We start from the raw sequence: 14688 nt of genomic DNA, 5'->3' as shown, positions 1-14688 counted from the left end.
CTCTCCCTCTTTCCTTTCCCTCCCCTCTCCCTGAGACAATAAGCAATCTAATATAGGTTATACACATGGAATCATGTAAAACATATTTCCATATTAGTCATTTGATGGAAGAAAGGAAAGAAAAGAGAAAAGGAAGGGAAGGGGAGGAAAGAAAGAATGAAGAATGGGAAGGGAGGAAAGGAAAGAAAGAAGGAAAGAGAGAAAGGAAGAAAGGAGAGAGAGGGGGAGAGAAAGAGAAAGAGAGAGAGAGAGAGAGAGAGAGAGAGAGAAAGAGAGAGAATATGCTTCAGTCTGTATTCAGACCCCAACATTTCTTTCTCTGGAGGCAGATAGCATTTTTCATCATGAGTCCTTTAGGACTGGTGTAGATCAACACATTGCTGAGAACAGCTAAATTATTCACAGTTGTTTACCATTCAGTATTGATGTTTCTGTGTATAATGTTCCCCTGGTTCTGCTCACTTCACTCTGAATCAATCCATGCAAGTATTTCCAGGTTTTTCTGAAAGCATCCTGCTCATCATTTCTTACAGCACAATAGAATTCCATTACAATCATATTCCACAACTTGTTCAACCATTCTACAGTTGGTGGGTAACCTCTCAATTTCCAGTTCTTAGCCACCACAAAAAGAGCTACTATACATACTGTTGTACTTAAAGTTCTTTTCTCTTTTTTTATTGCTATAGGATACAGACTTAGTAATGGTATTGTTAGATAAAAGGGTATACCCTGTTTTATAACCCTTTATAGCCTATAGCATAGTTCCAAATTGCTCTCCAGAATCATTGGATTACAACTCTATCAGCTATACATTAGTCTCCCAGTTTTCCCACACCTCTTCCAATAACATTTTCCTTTTCTGTTATATAGCCAATCTGGTAAGTGTGAGGTGATAATTCAGAATTGTTTTAGTTTTAATTTCTCTAATCAATAGTGATTTAGAGCACTTTTTTCTGTGACTACAGATTGCTTTGGCTTCTTCTTCTGAAAACTGCCTTCCATATCCTCTGACCATGATTTGTATTCTTTTTTGTTATTGTTTTTTCTACCTCTATAAAATAATTTTTTGATATTTTGATAGGTATGGCAATGAATAAGTAGATAAATTTAGATAGAATTATCATTTTTACTATAGTGGCTCAACTAACCCAGGAGCAATTAAGATTTTTCCGATTGTTTAGATCTGACTTTATTTATGTGAAAAGTATGTAATTGTGTTCATATAGTTCCTGGATTTGTCCCAAGTATCTTATATTGTCTACAGCTATTTTAAATGGATTTATCTTTCCATCTCTTGCTACCAGACTTTTGTAATATAGAGGAATGCTAATGATTTATGTGTTTATTTTATTTCCTGCAACTTTGCTTAAATTGTTAATTATTTCAACTAGTTAATTATTTCAATCTCTAGGATTCCCTAAGTATACCATCATATCATCTGAGAAGAGTGATAGTTTTGTTTCTTCATTGCTTAGTCTAATCCCTTCCATTTCTTTTTCTTCTCTTATTGCTATGGCTAACATTTATGATACAATTTTGAATAATAGTGGTGAAACCCTAGAATCAGGAACATCTGAGTTCAAATCCAGTTTCAGACACTTGACACTTACTAGTTGTGTGACCCTGGGCAAGTCACTTAACCCTGATTATCTTTCCCAAAAAAAGAAAGAAAGAATAATGTTAAAAATGTTTTACCCTTGCTTTACCCCTGCTCTTACTGAGAAGGTTTCTAGTTTATCCCCATTGTAGATAATACTTGGGGATAACTTTAGATACTACTATTTAGATACCACTTATCATTTTAAGGTGTAATGTTAATTGGAGTTAAAGATTTTCCCCACCCATTAATAGGCTTCACTTGAAGCCCATTAAGGGAAGCTTTTGCTAATTTCAATGAGGTACTGGGTTAAGAGGATCATGAAGCCCTCCAGCTCTGAAAAGTGTATATATATTCTGATGTGACATTTTACTTTGGTGCTTAAGCCTCTTTAGACGGTTCATGTGCCAGATGAGACTCTGTGTAGCTGTTAAGAAGCCCCCCAGCTTTGAAAACCCACATGTTAGTGCTTCTCTCTGTAGTAACTATGAATGCATGTAATGGTCAGACAGCTGGATCTGTTTGCTGATTTGTAATGTATGTATTGCTTATGGTCAGACAGTTGGAAGCCCTGCCTGTTGGCCTTTATTTCTCTGCTTGTATTTTCTCTGTTGGTGAATGTAATTAAAATAGATTATTGACCCCTCAAAAGTTGCTTTCCTTTTAGAAAAGCAGATCTAAGAACCTGTACAGCAGGCCCTCCTGTGTAAGCTGGGGTGTTTGCTGCTACATAAGGAAAGCTCCATTTATTTCTGTACTGTCAAGTGTTTTTTTAATAGGAATGGGTGTTATATTCTGTCAGAGACTTTCCTGCATCTATTGAGATAATCATATGATATTGCTGGTTTTGTTATTGATATGGTTGATTATGCTGACAGTTTGCCTAATATTGAACTAACCCTGCATTCCTGGTATAAAAATCCCACCTGGTCATAGTGTATGACCATTATGATATATTTCCTACTCTATTTGCCTAGTATTTTATTTAGAGTTTTTGCACTAAAGAAGTTGATCTATAGTTTCCTTTCTTTGTCTTTATTCTTCCTGGTTTAGGTATCATCATATTTGTCTCATAAAAGGAATTTAGTAGGACTCCTTCTTCTCCTGTTTTTCCTGTTTATGTTATATGGGAATTAATTATTCTTTAAATGTTTGATAGAATTCAATTGTAAATCTTTCTGCATCTAGAATTTTTTTCATAGAGAGTTCATTGGTGGCTTATTCAATTTCTTTTTCTAAGATGAGGTTATTTACCTGTTTTATTCTGACCAATTTTTGTTAATTTTGTTTGTTCATCTGTTTTTTGTTAATCTGGGCAATTTATATTTTTGTAAATATTGATGCATTTCACATAGATTGTCAGATTTATTTGGCATGTAATTGGATGGAACAGCTCCTAATAATTGCTTTAATTTCCTCTTCATTGATGATAAATTCATCCCTTTCATTTTTATATTGGTAATTTGGTTTTCTTTGTTTCTTTTTTAAATCAAATTAACAATAGTTGATGTATTTTATTGTTTTCTTATAAAACCAGCATCTAGATTTTTCAAATAATTCAATGGTTTTCTTTCTTTCAATTTTATTAATCTCTCCTTTGATTTTCAGAATTTCCAATTTGATGTTTTAACTGGGAATTTTTAATTTGTTCTTTTTCTTGGTATTTTTTTTGGTTGCCTGCCCAGTTCATTGATTTGCTCTTTCTCTATTTTATTGATGTAAGCATTTAGAAATACATATTTTCCCCTAAGGACTGCTTTGGTACCTTGGTGGTGCTGTGTGTGGAATTAGGAAGATCTAAGTTTAAATGAAGCTTTAGACATTTACTAGCTGTGTGACCCTGGGAAAGATATTTAGCCTCTGATTGCTCCAGTTTCCTCATCTATGAAATGGAAATGATGATAGCACCTACCTTCCCAGGTTGTTTTGAGAACAAAATGAGTTAATATTTATAAATCACTAAATGAAAGTAATTAAATGACTTGAGGAGGCAAACAAAGAAGTTTGTGGAGCTAGTCTTATCATGAGTCCAGACTCATTAAAAAGCATGATTTTATGTAGCATTTACTCATTCTTTATTATAGAACTAGGGATAAGTATTCAGGATAAGGAAAAGAGACACACCAGAGATTTATAGACTATAAAGAAGCTTCATGCCTTTGTATAAGGCACAGCTTCTTCAAGAAAAGAATTGATAAGGGCTAGAGTTGGCAAGCACCAAAGAGCACTAAAAAAGAAAAGAGGAAGGAAGAAAAGTTAAATAGATTATATTTAACCAGATAGAAAATACTAATTATTGATGTAAGAATAATCACTGGATCAGTTGTGAACAATAAGACTACTATCTTGTCAAGAAGAAGATCAGAGTATAATAATGTATATATAATTATATTATTATATAATTATAATAATATTATCTTCTTGTTATAGTATTCTGGATATGATTTTTGATGTATCAAAAATATATTAAATGATATAAAAACCAAGGACATAGTTGTGAAAAACAGAAGGGAATAGAGTTGAAACACTTCAATCTTGAATTATTTAAATAAGGAATTAACAATGAAAATGGAAAATACAAAATTACATGGATGGCCATTAAAAGGCAGAACTTTAATCAAATCTGCTGACATAAGAGGAAAACCAAATGACCCCAGTAAGTACCTTAGTCAGGAAATGTTTGACTTACATGCCAACTGAAGGAATATGGCAACATATTTAGTTAATCAACTTGTTCGTAAAATCTCATGGAGAAGGATGATGGACATTGTTTAATCAATATTGTCTCACAAAGCATAGAGAAGCTGTGGAAAATTAAACCAATTTAGATAACTTTGTAAGGAATCCCCCTAAGCACAGTAATCTCCAGTGAATTTAAGGATAAACATAGAACCATAAATAAAAGAAAATGGAAAATATTTCTAATGATTAGTATAACAAATCATCAAGAGCAGAGGTAGAACATTTGTACCCACACATAACAAGCACGTTAAGATTATGGGATGGATAGAAATGGTATTAAAGAGGACAAAGATGAGAAAAGCTGGCCAGTAGGACCAAGCATGTATAGGAAGTTGTTCTGAAGGAGATACAACTGCAAAAGTACTGAAGGATAAAGAGGCTGTCCCAAAAGTCCTAGTACAATTTTAAGCTTTAATAGCTTTGAATGATACTAGGACTTCTGGAACACCTTGTATATGAAGATCTGAAAAAGAGTAAAGATACAAAAAAATGTAGAAAATATAAGATCACATTTTACTTGTTTGTTGATTTTGAAAAAAATTAATTGACTCAGTAGAGGAAAAAAAATCTTGAGTCTTTTTTCTTCCAACAAGGTATTTCCTGTCCATATGTAAAAATCAACCTAGAGTCCTTGAAAGGTATAACACTTAATAACCCTGTTGAATGAACTTCTTATCATAAATATCAGGTGAGGCGTAAAACAGGAATGTGTGTGGTAACAAAAGATATTCACCACTGTGATGGAGATGCAAGGGACAGTCAGAGGTGAAGAGGGTTTCTTGGTGGATGTTTAAGTCTTCTGGAGAATCCTGTCTTGAGGATGACATTTTGTTGGTTGCATCAAAACCTGGAATATTGCATAACCTCTGGGAAGAGCTCTATAACCACTCAAGAGTCTGTACAAACTTCCCACACAGGGAAGGCCAAGTAGATGAAGAATGTCCATTACACAAATCATGACATGCCTTTATGTCACAAACTTAGATAGCTTGTCCCTATGTGAGAAAAAATCAAAATTGCCAAGCCTAGAGGCCTGTATTGGGCTACCCGAGTCTTTCTTACCTGTCCCAGGTCTTCGGTTGGCCAAACCGGATAAACGTATGAGAGAAAGGACGTTCCAGAGTCGAACAGGGGTTGAGCTTTATTACAGGGTTTCAGTTACAAGTGCAGGGGGGTCTTCCTTAGGAGGAAGAGGGGGAGATTTCCTAAGGAGGCTAAGCTTAAGGGATTGGAAGTAGAAGTACAAGCGGGGAGAGAGGGGGAGGGGAGAGAGGAAAGAAAAGAAGCGGAGCCCTACTATCCTCTTTGGCTCCACACGTGCTAAGAGAGAGCTTTCTGGCTTCCTACTTACCTTCAGCCACACAGTTTGCATCTCAATACCGTGCTGTTAGGTAACTAGGTGTGCTCCAATCCGGGACAACCTCGAGGGCAGGGAGACTCCACCCATCACGTATCTCCAGGGGAGAGGCGGAAATACCCGAGCTAGCCGAGCTAGCTCAGTCTGACCTTCTCGAACCCCCACTGTTCATGGAGGGCCTCGTAAGACTCTAAGATTTAGAAGTCCCACTTTTACCCGCCCGAGACCATCCACACGGAATTGAGCTTCCAATCCCAACACAAAATGAACCAGTTCTTCCCAGAATCAAAGAAGAGGAAAGTAAGTCAGGTTGCCTTTGGGAAAAATAAAGTTCCATTAATTACACCAAGTTTTCTGCAGAAACAAAGACCCATTCTAGCATTCTGCTAGAGTTACTTTTAGCAAGACATGGAATACAACACACTCCAAAGAATTAAAAATTAATATCATACACAGGGGTATAGAGAGTGGCCATGTAGCTGTTACCAAGCTACAACATATCACCAATGAGGAACTTTGAAGAACAGGAGTTAAATTTGGTTATCACAGGGCAAGGGTGAGGGGTTAGCAAACAGATAAAAAGAGTGCTCCATTGGTACCCTCACAATGTCAACATAGGGCAAAGAAAGCTCCCAGCAAGTTGGTTGGTGACCCTTTGGCAAAATTCTGGGAAGATGTGGACAAAAGTTACACAAGATATGTGGGCATAGATGGGTTGCTAATGTAGGAACCTTAAAGGTCATCAGGTACAATGTCTACATTTTATAGATACTGAAGTTGAGACCCAGGGAAGTTAAATGACTTACCTGAGGCAACACAGCCACTAATAGTATGAGACATAATTTAAATCTAAATGTCTCCAAGTTTAGTACTCTGCTATCTGCATCTTTGCAGAGAACTCTCAAACAGAACTATCTGGGTATATTTGAGCATGACATCATACAGGAAAACTCACCAGGGCAGCTTTTGTACTTTAGTGGATGGTTAAAAATAGGGCTGTCCTTGGCTGAGAAAAAGATGACCTCTCTCAATAAAATTAGATAAGTCAAGGATATCCATTTTCACCCCTGTTATTTGATATGGTTCACAAAAATAAATTGAAGAATGAAGAAGAGACAGAAGGGAAACAAAATTACCAATTTTTACAGATGATATGACAGTTTATTTAGATGACCCCAGAGAGTCAACTAAAATTAACTGAAACAACCAAAAAAATAGAAAAATATAAAATAAAACCACACAAATTTTCAAACTTTCTGTATTGTTACCAATAAAACAACGTAAGAAGAGATTTTTTAAAAAGGTATTCCATTAAAAATATCAGCTTCCAAGATGGACAGAGAAATTATATGCACACAACTAAAAAATACCATTTATAGAAATAAAGATAGTATTAAATAAATGGGGAAATGTTAATTGCTCATGTTGGGCCATGTCAATATAATTAAAATGGCAATATTGCTAAATGAATGTACTTATTCAGAAAATTTGGAGAAGTTATGGGAAGACAATTATATTAATGCAATGTTGGTGATGCTGTGAATTGGTCCAACCATTCTGACAAGCAATTTGGGGCTAAAGTAAAAAGTAAGTAGACGTTTCATACGTTTAACTCATCTATAGAGCTTCTTGATTTATGTCATGAAAGAGATTAAAGAAAGAGGTAAACAACTCAAAGGTACAAAAAATGTATAGTATCACTTGTAGCTATAGCAAAGAACTATAAACTTAGTAAGTATATTATCAGTTGGAGAATTTCTAATGAAATTATCATATTTAAAATTGGAACTCTGACTTCAGAAGACTGGTGATGAATCATAATTCTCATCTCTTGACAGAAAACTTATAGACTGGAGGTGCAGAATAAGACATTTTCGCATATGGGTTGTGTGTAGATAAGTTTTTCTTGACAATATTTTTATTTGTTATAAGCAAAGGTTATTATTGGGGAAGAAGTAATGAAAATCATGAGGAGGACAAAGAAGTAGTGAGAGTGATAACAAAAAAAAAAAAAAGAATCAAAAGAACATCCATGAAAGATGTGTCAAATACACAGAAGAGGACAAGAGTAAAGAAAAAGTAACAGAGAAACACAATGTTGGAATTACCTTGTTAAATTTATCACATATTTTTAAAAACAAGTAATACAAAATAGTCACAGTTTCAGATACCAAATGACCAGCCTGTTTCCAAATCGGTACTGTTTGCTATTTCCTTTAAGAAGGTGCTTGAGTTAAGAACTTGTAAAATAATATCTGTTTGAAGAAAAATTTTTCTCTACAATAAATCCTCCATTCACTATAATGGATTGTGTTACCACAGTCAGAAAAATCTGAAACAGATGAATTCAGTTCCTTGAGAGCTCTATTTCTTCACTGCATTCTCATTTGGGGGAGCAAGGAAGGAATTGGACAGTCTTTATAGGCCGAGTTTACAAAATGATGAACCCTGTGCTATTATTGTAATTCTCTGTTACTTCTGTGACCTTGCACCTTCCTTTACAGCCCAAGGGAAGATAAATAAGAAAGCCATTATGGATGTTCTGAAGAATCTCAAAGGTGAGTAAAAAAGTATTTTATTTCTTCTCAATGATTATAACATGAATTCTCTTATCCATCCAATATACTGGTTCAGCATCTCTGCCTCATGACCTCCAGCCACTCCAGAGGAGGCAATTCACCAGATTATGTCATGGTAGAGAACTTCAGACCCCTTGGCCTAAAGATTAGCTGTCTGCTTTGCTAGAATCCATCAGCCTTGACCAATTCATTCTTTCCTCTGTGCTATGGAAGTTTCTCTTGAAAAGATTTTGGGGGTCTCTTGGACCAGGATCACAGAGGATCATCTTCCAACCTTTCCCAATAACTCTCCAAGTGTGTCCTTAGAAATTGTCACTGTGCCTTTCAAAGTGAGTTTGGAGAGCATTTGGAAAGTACTTTATACATGTGAATTGTTACTTATATTATTTCACCCTCAAACTACAGGTGATGAATCCAGTTCTGAAATTCATAGAATAATTGAATTTACATATAGGTTTTATACAATTTGTCCCTCTTGGGCAGAATTCCATATTTTTCATATTTGTCTCCCCCATTAGACTGTGAGCTCCTTAAGGACAGGGACAGTGCTTTCTATATTCTTTTTGTTGCCAGCATTTAGTACATTGTCTGATGCATCAAAAGCACTTAATAAGTGCTTGTTGACTTAACTTGGATTTGAATCCCTACAATTTAATATAGTACCTAACATATAATAAGGACCTAATGGATTTTTGACTGATTACATTCTTCAATTTTCTTCTTTCTGAAGGAGGGAGTGTTGATATTAACAGCCTGGACAAGGTTCTGGGAAATCTGGGGATCAAGCTCACAGATAAAGAAATGGAGGAGCTATTGAGTAACTTGCCTGTTAATGGTGAGTATCTCTCATGCCCCTGTGTGCTTTGGGGAAAGCTTGGATTTCTTGTCTGAGAATTTCTGAAAGGATTCTAATTTAGATCACATGAAAAGATAGAAATACCTGTAGAGAAAACCCATCATAATATATGATGAAATATTATCTCTGACTGAATCTTCAAGTCAAGAGTTTCCCAGAATGCCACTGAGTAGGAACACAGGAATGAAAGGCTCCTTACTCTTTACCACAAGTGCCACCTGAGCTGTCTACTGGCCCTCTTTAAGGAGAAAAGCCCAATGTGAATCAGGGATTCCTAGCCAGCCAGATGAAATTTTCTAATATTAGACTTGAACTCAAGAAGACCTAAATTCAAATCCTGCTTTAGAATTTATGATATGATCCTGGACAAGTCATTTGTCCTCACTTAACCTCTCATTTTCTTCATCTGTAAAATGAGGATACTAATAGAGTCTGCTATATAAGATTGTTGTGAGAATTAAATGAAAAAATAAATATATGAATTATAAATATGTACATATGTACAGTATTGTCAACCTGAAAGTACTATGTAAATGCTGGTTATTATTATTATTTCAAAAGAACCATATTTTCATTGGTCTGAGTAGACCAAGCAGATTACAACCTATGAACACCTAAGTAAATCCTTTCATCTTCCTTTGGTGAAAAAATAAAATAAAAATCATCTAGTGGACAACATTCTGAAATTGATCCCCGATCAACTTAGCATTAATGGTCTTGTACAGGAGACCACTGAAGATTTGCTAGTAGCTGAGACTTTAAAATTTTACCTCACCATGGAAGACATGTATATGATGAACTGCTTAAAAATTAGTCTGTAGTTGTAAAGAGGCTCTAACTGGGCTAGAATTCATGATTTCAGCAAAAAATAAGAGTTTTCAGTTCTAAGTCATTCTAGGCAGTTGTCAAGGGATATGAATCTTCAGTCTTTCAAGAATCCATCACCTTGCCAATAAAATAATATATATGTATATCTATATATATATATATATATATATCTTACCTCATAGACAATATGACTTCCATTTAACCAACTAGACAAAGCAAAGCAAATTCATATTAAAAAATATTAATCAAAACAATACTGTGATTAGAACATTTTCAAACTAGGTCCTCTTTTCCTTGTGTTATCAATAAAAAATGACAGTTTCCTAGTACAAAGGGTCGTATCGTGCCCATGCTGGGAAGGGACATGGAGATCACCTGGTCTAGTCCCTTCATTTCTCAGAGGACAAGGTAGAGGCCAAGAGATAGGAAGGGGACAATTCTTTCCATCTTACTCTTAAAATGTCTGGAATCTCATATGTCGAAATAAAAAGTCCAATACAAGTTCTTCTGATATTCAATAACTAATGGAAAGGAAGCTCTCTGAATAATTTTGTGAGATAGCTGCATGGTAGAGTGGATGTAAGACTAGTCCCAGAGTCAGGAGGACCTGTATTCAAAGCCATAAACATGAACTAGCTGTGTCACCCTTTTTGTTGCTGTTGTACAGTCATTCCAGTCTTGTCCTACCCATTGAGACCCTAAGTTAGGTTTTCATGGCAAAGATACTGGATTGATTCTCTACTTCCTAATCCAGTTAATTTTACAGATGAGGAAACTGAGGTAAAACAGAATGAAGTCACTTGCCCAGGGCCACACAGCTGGTAAATGTTTGAGGCTAGATTTTGAACTCATGAAAATGAGTCTTCCTGATTCCAGGACTGTTGCTGTATCCACAGTGCCACCTAGCTGCCCCAGGCAAGCCAATTAACCTCTCTCAGACTCAGTTTCTTCATTTTTAAAAGGGATATAATAATTGCACCTGTCTCCCAAGGCTTTTGTGAGAATAAAACAAGTTAATATTTGTAAGGTATTTTGCAAACATTAAAACTTTATGTAAAAGATATTTTTATTATTATCATTATTATCAGTTTATAGATTGAGAATTTTATTCATTGCTCAAATGCACATTATAAATTAAACTTTAGGGAAAATCGGATAAAATTTCAAGATTATTACCTGAGTTCAGGAAAAAACTTAAATTCCTCTAGCTTATCTCCTAATTTCAGAATGTAATGTGATACTCTTTGTGAGGTTCTGCATCCCTGGGTATCTGTCTAATCTGTTCTTTGTCATATAGATGATGGGACGGTTGCCCTGAATAAACTTCTGGAAAAAGTGCAAAGTATTAAAGGTGAGTGAGAAATAATGATGAAAAAGCAGATAAATCTCAATATTTTTCACAAAAATCCATGAGATAAAGTATGGGCATGGTGGATAGAGATACAGCCTTAAGTCAAGAAGTCCTCTTTAAATCCTGCCTCTGACACTTCCTTGTTGTATGACTGTGGGGCAAATTATTTCCCTTTTTAGGCAGCTTTCTAAACAGCATATATAAAAATAATTTATTGATCTACATAAACAGAGATAATCAACTTGCAAGCATTTATTAGATCTGTTCTAAGTACTGGAGATACAAAGGCAAAAGCAAGGAAATAGTCCCAGTTCACAAGGAACTTACTTTCCCTTGGAAAAGACAACATGCACACATGTAAATATTTGCAGAATACATACAACATCATCTGGGAGCGAGGGTCCTAGCAGGGGAGGAATCAGGAAAGCCTCCTCATAGAAGGCAGGGAGTGTGCTTCACCTTGAAGGAAGAGAGAGAGACTCCGAGGCAGAAGTAAGGAGAGCATGGGGAACAGCTAGTAAGATAGTACAGAGACAGGAAATGGAAAACCATGTGTGAGGAACAGAAAATATACAAGGGAAGGTGACATATAATGAGACTAGAAAGGTAGGTTGGGGTCAGGTTGTAAAATCCACAGAGATAGGAGTTTATGTATTTGATCTAGGAGAAATAGGAAATTAGGGGAGTTTATTAAGTGATATAATCAGGTAGATCTATGCTTAAACAGAATCAGGTTGGCAGATTTGTAAAAGATGGACTGGAGGGGGAAGAGATTCTTGAGGCATGAAGACTAGTTAGAGGGTATTCTAACGTTTCTTAAAGGGAGAAATGGCTGATGACTTGAGCTACAGATGTGATTGTGTGAGTCGAGACTAAAGGGTATAGATAGGAAAGACATTATGGAAGGAAAAGTGGCAAGATTCAGCAATTAATTGGATGTGGGGTAGGAATAAAGAATGAGAAGTAATGGATAGGAACTGTGACACTTCCTATTATGGATGAATTGTGCTAAATGATCATCACTCTAACTTATAAGCTTGCCAAATTCTCTTCAGTCACTTTGTAGCAAGTATTCAATTTCCTGGAATGTAATATGTTATGTTGTTGCTTCACTGTTCCTAATGTTGTCACAGACAACATTCTAGGTCTCCAATCCTGTGGCAAAGAGTGGGATTGTTTTCAGACAAGTTGAAACAACTGGGTTAAAGGCAGATAAAGAAGTCCAACTTATTAGCAAGACATGAGTAGTTTGATGGGGCATTGATTCTAAATATTCACTAGACAATTGTCTAATGACCATTTCACATTCCCCACTGTAGGCCTCTTCAGTCTAGCATGATCTTCTGAACCAGAAGGAAATAATTTCTATTTCTGAATTCCCAAGTGACTTTCCCTTTATGTGTAGGTTCATCTCAAAGGCCAACTCTCCTCTTGTTAAATCTGGGATGATGAGCCATAGGAATAAGTAGTATCTTTTTACCCTCTGGAGTCATAACAAATTCCTCATATTCCCATAAGTCACCATTCTCATCTTTTGTCAACAGAAAACATTGATCCTCAAAACCTGGACAACTTTCTGAAGGACATGGGGATCACACTCACAGAAGAAGAACGTCAAGATCTCCTGAAACACCTGCCAGTTGATGGTGAGCATTCCAGGTTATACTGTGGCCATCAGGGGAATTTGGGATTGCTTGTGTGAAAATGTCTGATACTTTCTAAAGAAAGATGCCTCAGACTACTCCCTAGGCTAGAGTTCTTCAATTTCAGTGCAAACATAAAGGCTAACAAGTGGAAGATAGTACAGAGAAAGGGAAGCAAGTAAAATGAAACAAATAGAAGAATAAACATAAAAGAAGTGGGTGGGAGAAGGTAGAAGAGAGTCTAGTTTACAGTTGATAGAAAAGTAACCCAGTATTGCCTCAAATGGAAAGTGATCTTGTTTCCACCCAACTCAAGTGGGATTCTGGACCAAAAGACCTGGAGGAGTGTGACAGGAAACAGGAGGCAAAGTTGCTCAGTTTATCTCAGGACAAAGAGATAAAAGGGTATTCAGCATGGGGTGACACTCCATACTCCTTATAAAATTTCAATGGTACCCTCAGAAATGCAGGGAGCATTTTCTTACTCATTATGCACTGAGAAGGCAAGCCTAAACTCTAATGCTCTGGCCAATCCAGAAATAATCAGTAAAGGGTTTCCTTTAGGTTTAAGAATTCACAATATTTCATAGTTTCTCTAAACTTTTGCCTGGGCTAGTGTTAAAAGGACTCCTCCGATCCCTCCAAAGGGAAAGTGTGGTGTCATGGAAAGGGAGTCAAGAACTAAAGTTCTTATCTCAGTTTTGTTGTTATTCTTCTTAGGTAGGACCTGAAGAAGCTTTATTTTACCTACCACCTTGCATAGAATAAGCATTTTAAAATGGATATTTGTGAGTGAATGAAATAAAAAGTAATAGAGAGTATTGAAGGCACTCAAGGCATCTAGATGATGCAGTAGAAAAAGTGCTGTATGTGGAATCAGAAAGATCTGAGTTTAAACAAGGCTTCAGACATTGACTAACTGTGTGATCCTTGGAAAGTCACTTAACTTCTCCAAACTGCAGTTTCTTCATCTGAGAAATGGGAATAAAAATTGGACCTGCCTCCCAGGATTGTTATAAGTATAAAATTAGTTGACATTTGTAAAGCACTTTGCAACTCAATGAAAGCTGTAGTCACACAGTTAAATGACTGGAAGAGTCAGATTAAGAAGGAACTGGTGGAGTTGGTCTTATCATACATGCAAAGGCAACAAAAACATGATTTCATAGACTATTTGGTCATCCTTTATTGTAGAATCAATTCAGGATAAGAGAGAGAGAGAGATGCCAGAGATTTGTAGACTATATAGATAGAGGTTTTATGCATTTGTATCAGTAACAGCTTCTTCAAGAAAAAAATTCGCAGATGCTAGGCTTGGCAAGCACTAAAGAGCATTGCAAAAAAAATGAAATAAATTATATGGAACAGGTTAAAAAAGACTTATTGTTGCTATAAGGGCAATCACTGGATCAGCTATGAACAATAAAACCACTGCCTTGTCAAGAAAAGGATCAGAATATTTTTTAAAAAGTATTATTTTCTCATTATAATATTTGGGATGTAATGGTATATATATAAAAATTATAAACATAATGGTGAGAAAGAGATATGGCATACAGTTGAAACAATTGAATCTTGAATTATTTAACTAAGTAACTAACAATGAAAATGGAAAATAGGCATCAAAAACTACAAGGATGGTCATTGAAAGGCAGCTTTAACAACTCTAAATCTGTTGCCACAAGAGAAAAATTAAATGAGCCCCATAAGCAGTAAATGTTAGACTTACATG

The 14688-nt window shown here is 35.7% G+C and overlaps 1 protein-coding gene across 6 annotated transcripts in view; it reads left to right on the top strand.

Moving 5' to 3' along the window:
- The window catches only part of EFCAB3 (EF-hand calcium binding domain 3), a 481176-nt gene that overhangs the window by 388553 nt on the left and 77935 nt on the right, over positions 1–14688 (top strand). For all 6 annotated transcript variants that reach the window (XM_072645908.1, XM_072645906.1, XM_072645907.1 and 3 more), the window contains 4 exons: positions 8204–8257; positions 9009–9113; positions 11260–11313; positions 12858–12959. In XM_072645908.1, the coding sequence (XP_072502009.1) occupies positions 8204–8257; positions 9009–9113; positions 11260–11313; positions 12858–12959 (315 nt within the window). The remainder of the gene's footprint in view (positions 1–8203; positions 8258–9008; positions 9114–11259; positions 11314–12857; positions 12960–14688) is intronic.

The sequence above is a fragment of the Notamacropus eugenii genome, chromosome 2, assembly GCF_028372415.1.
Source record: "Notamacropus eugenii isolate mMacEug1 chromosome 2, mMacEug1.pri_v2, whole genome shotgun sequence".
Lineage (NCBI taxonomy): Eukaryota > Metazoa > Chordata > Mammalia > Diprotodontia > Macropodidae > Notamacropus > Notamacropus eugenii.
This window is presented reverse-complemented; position numbering and strand designations above follow the sequence as displayed.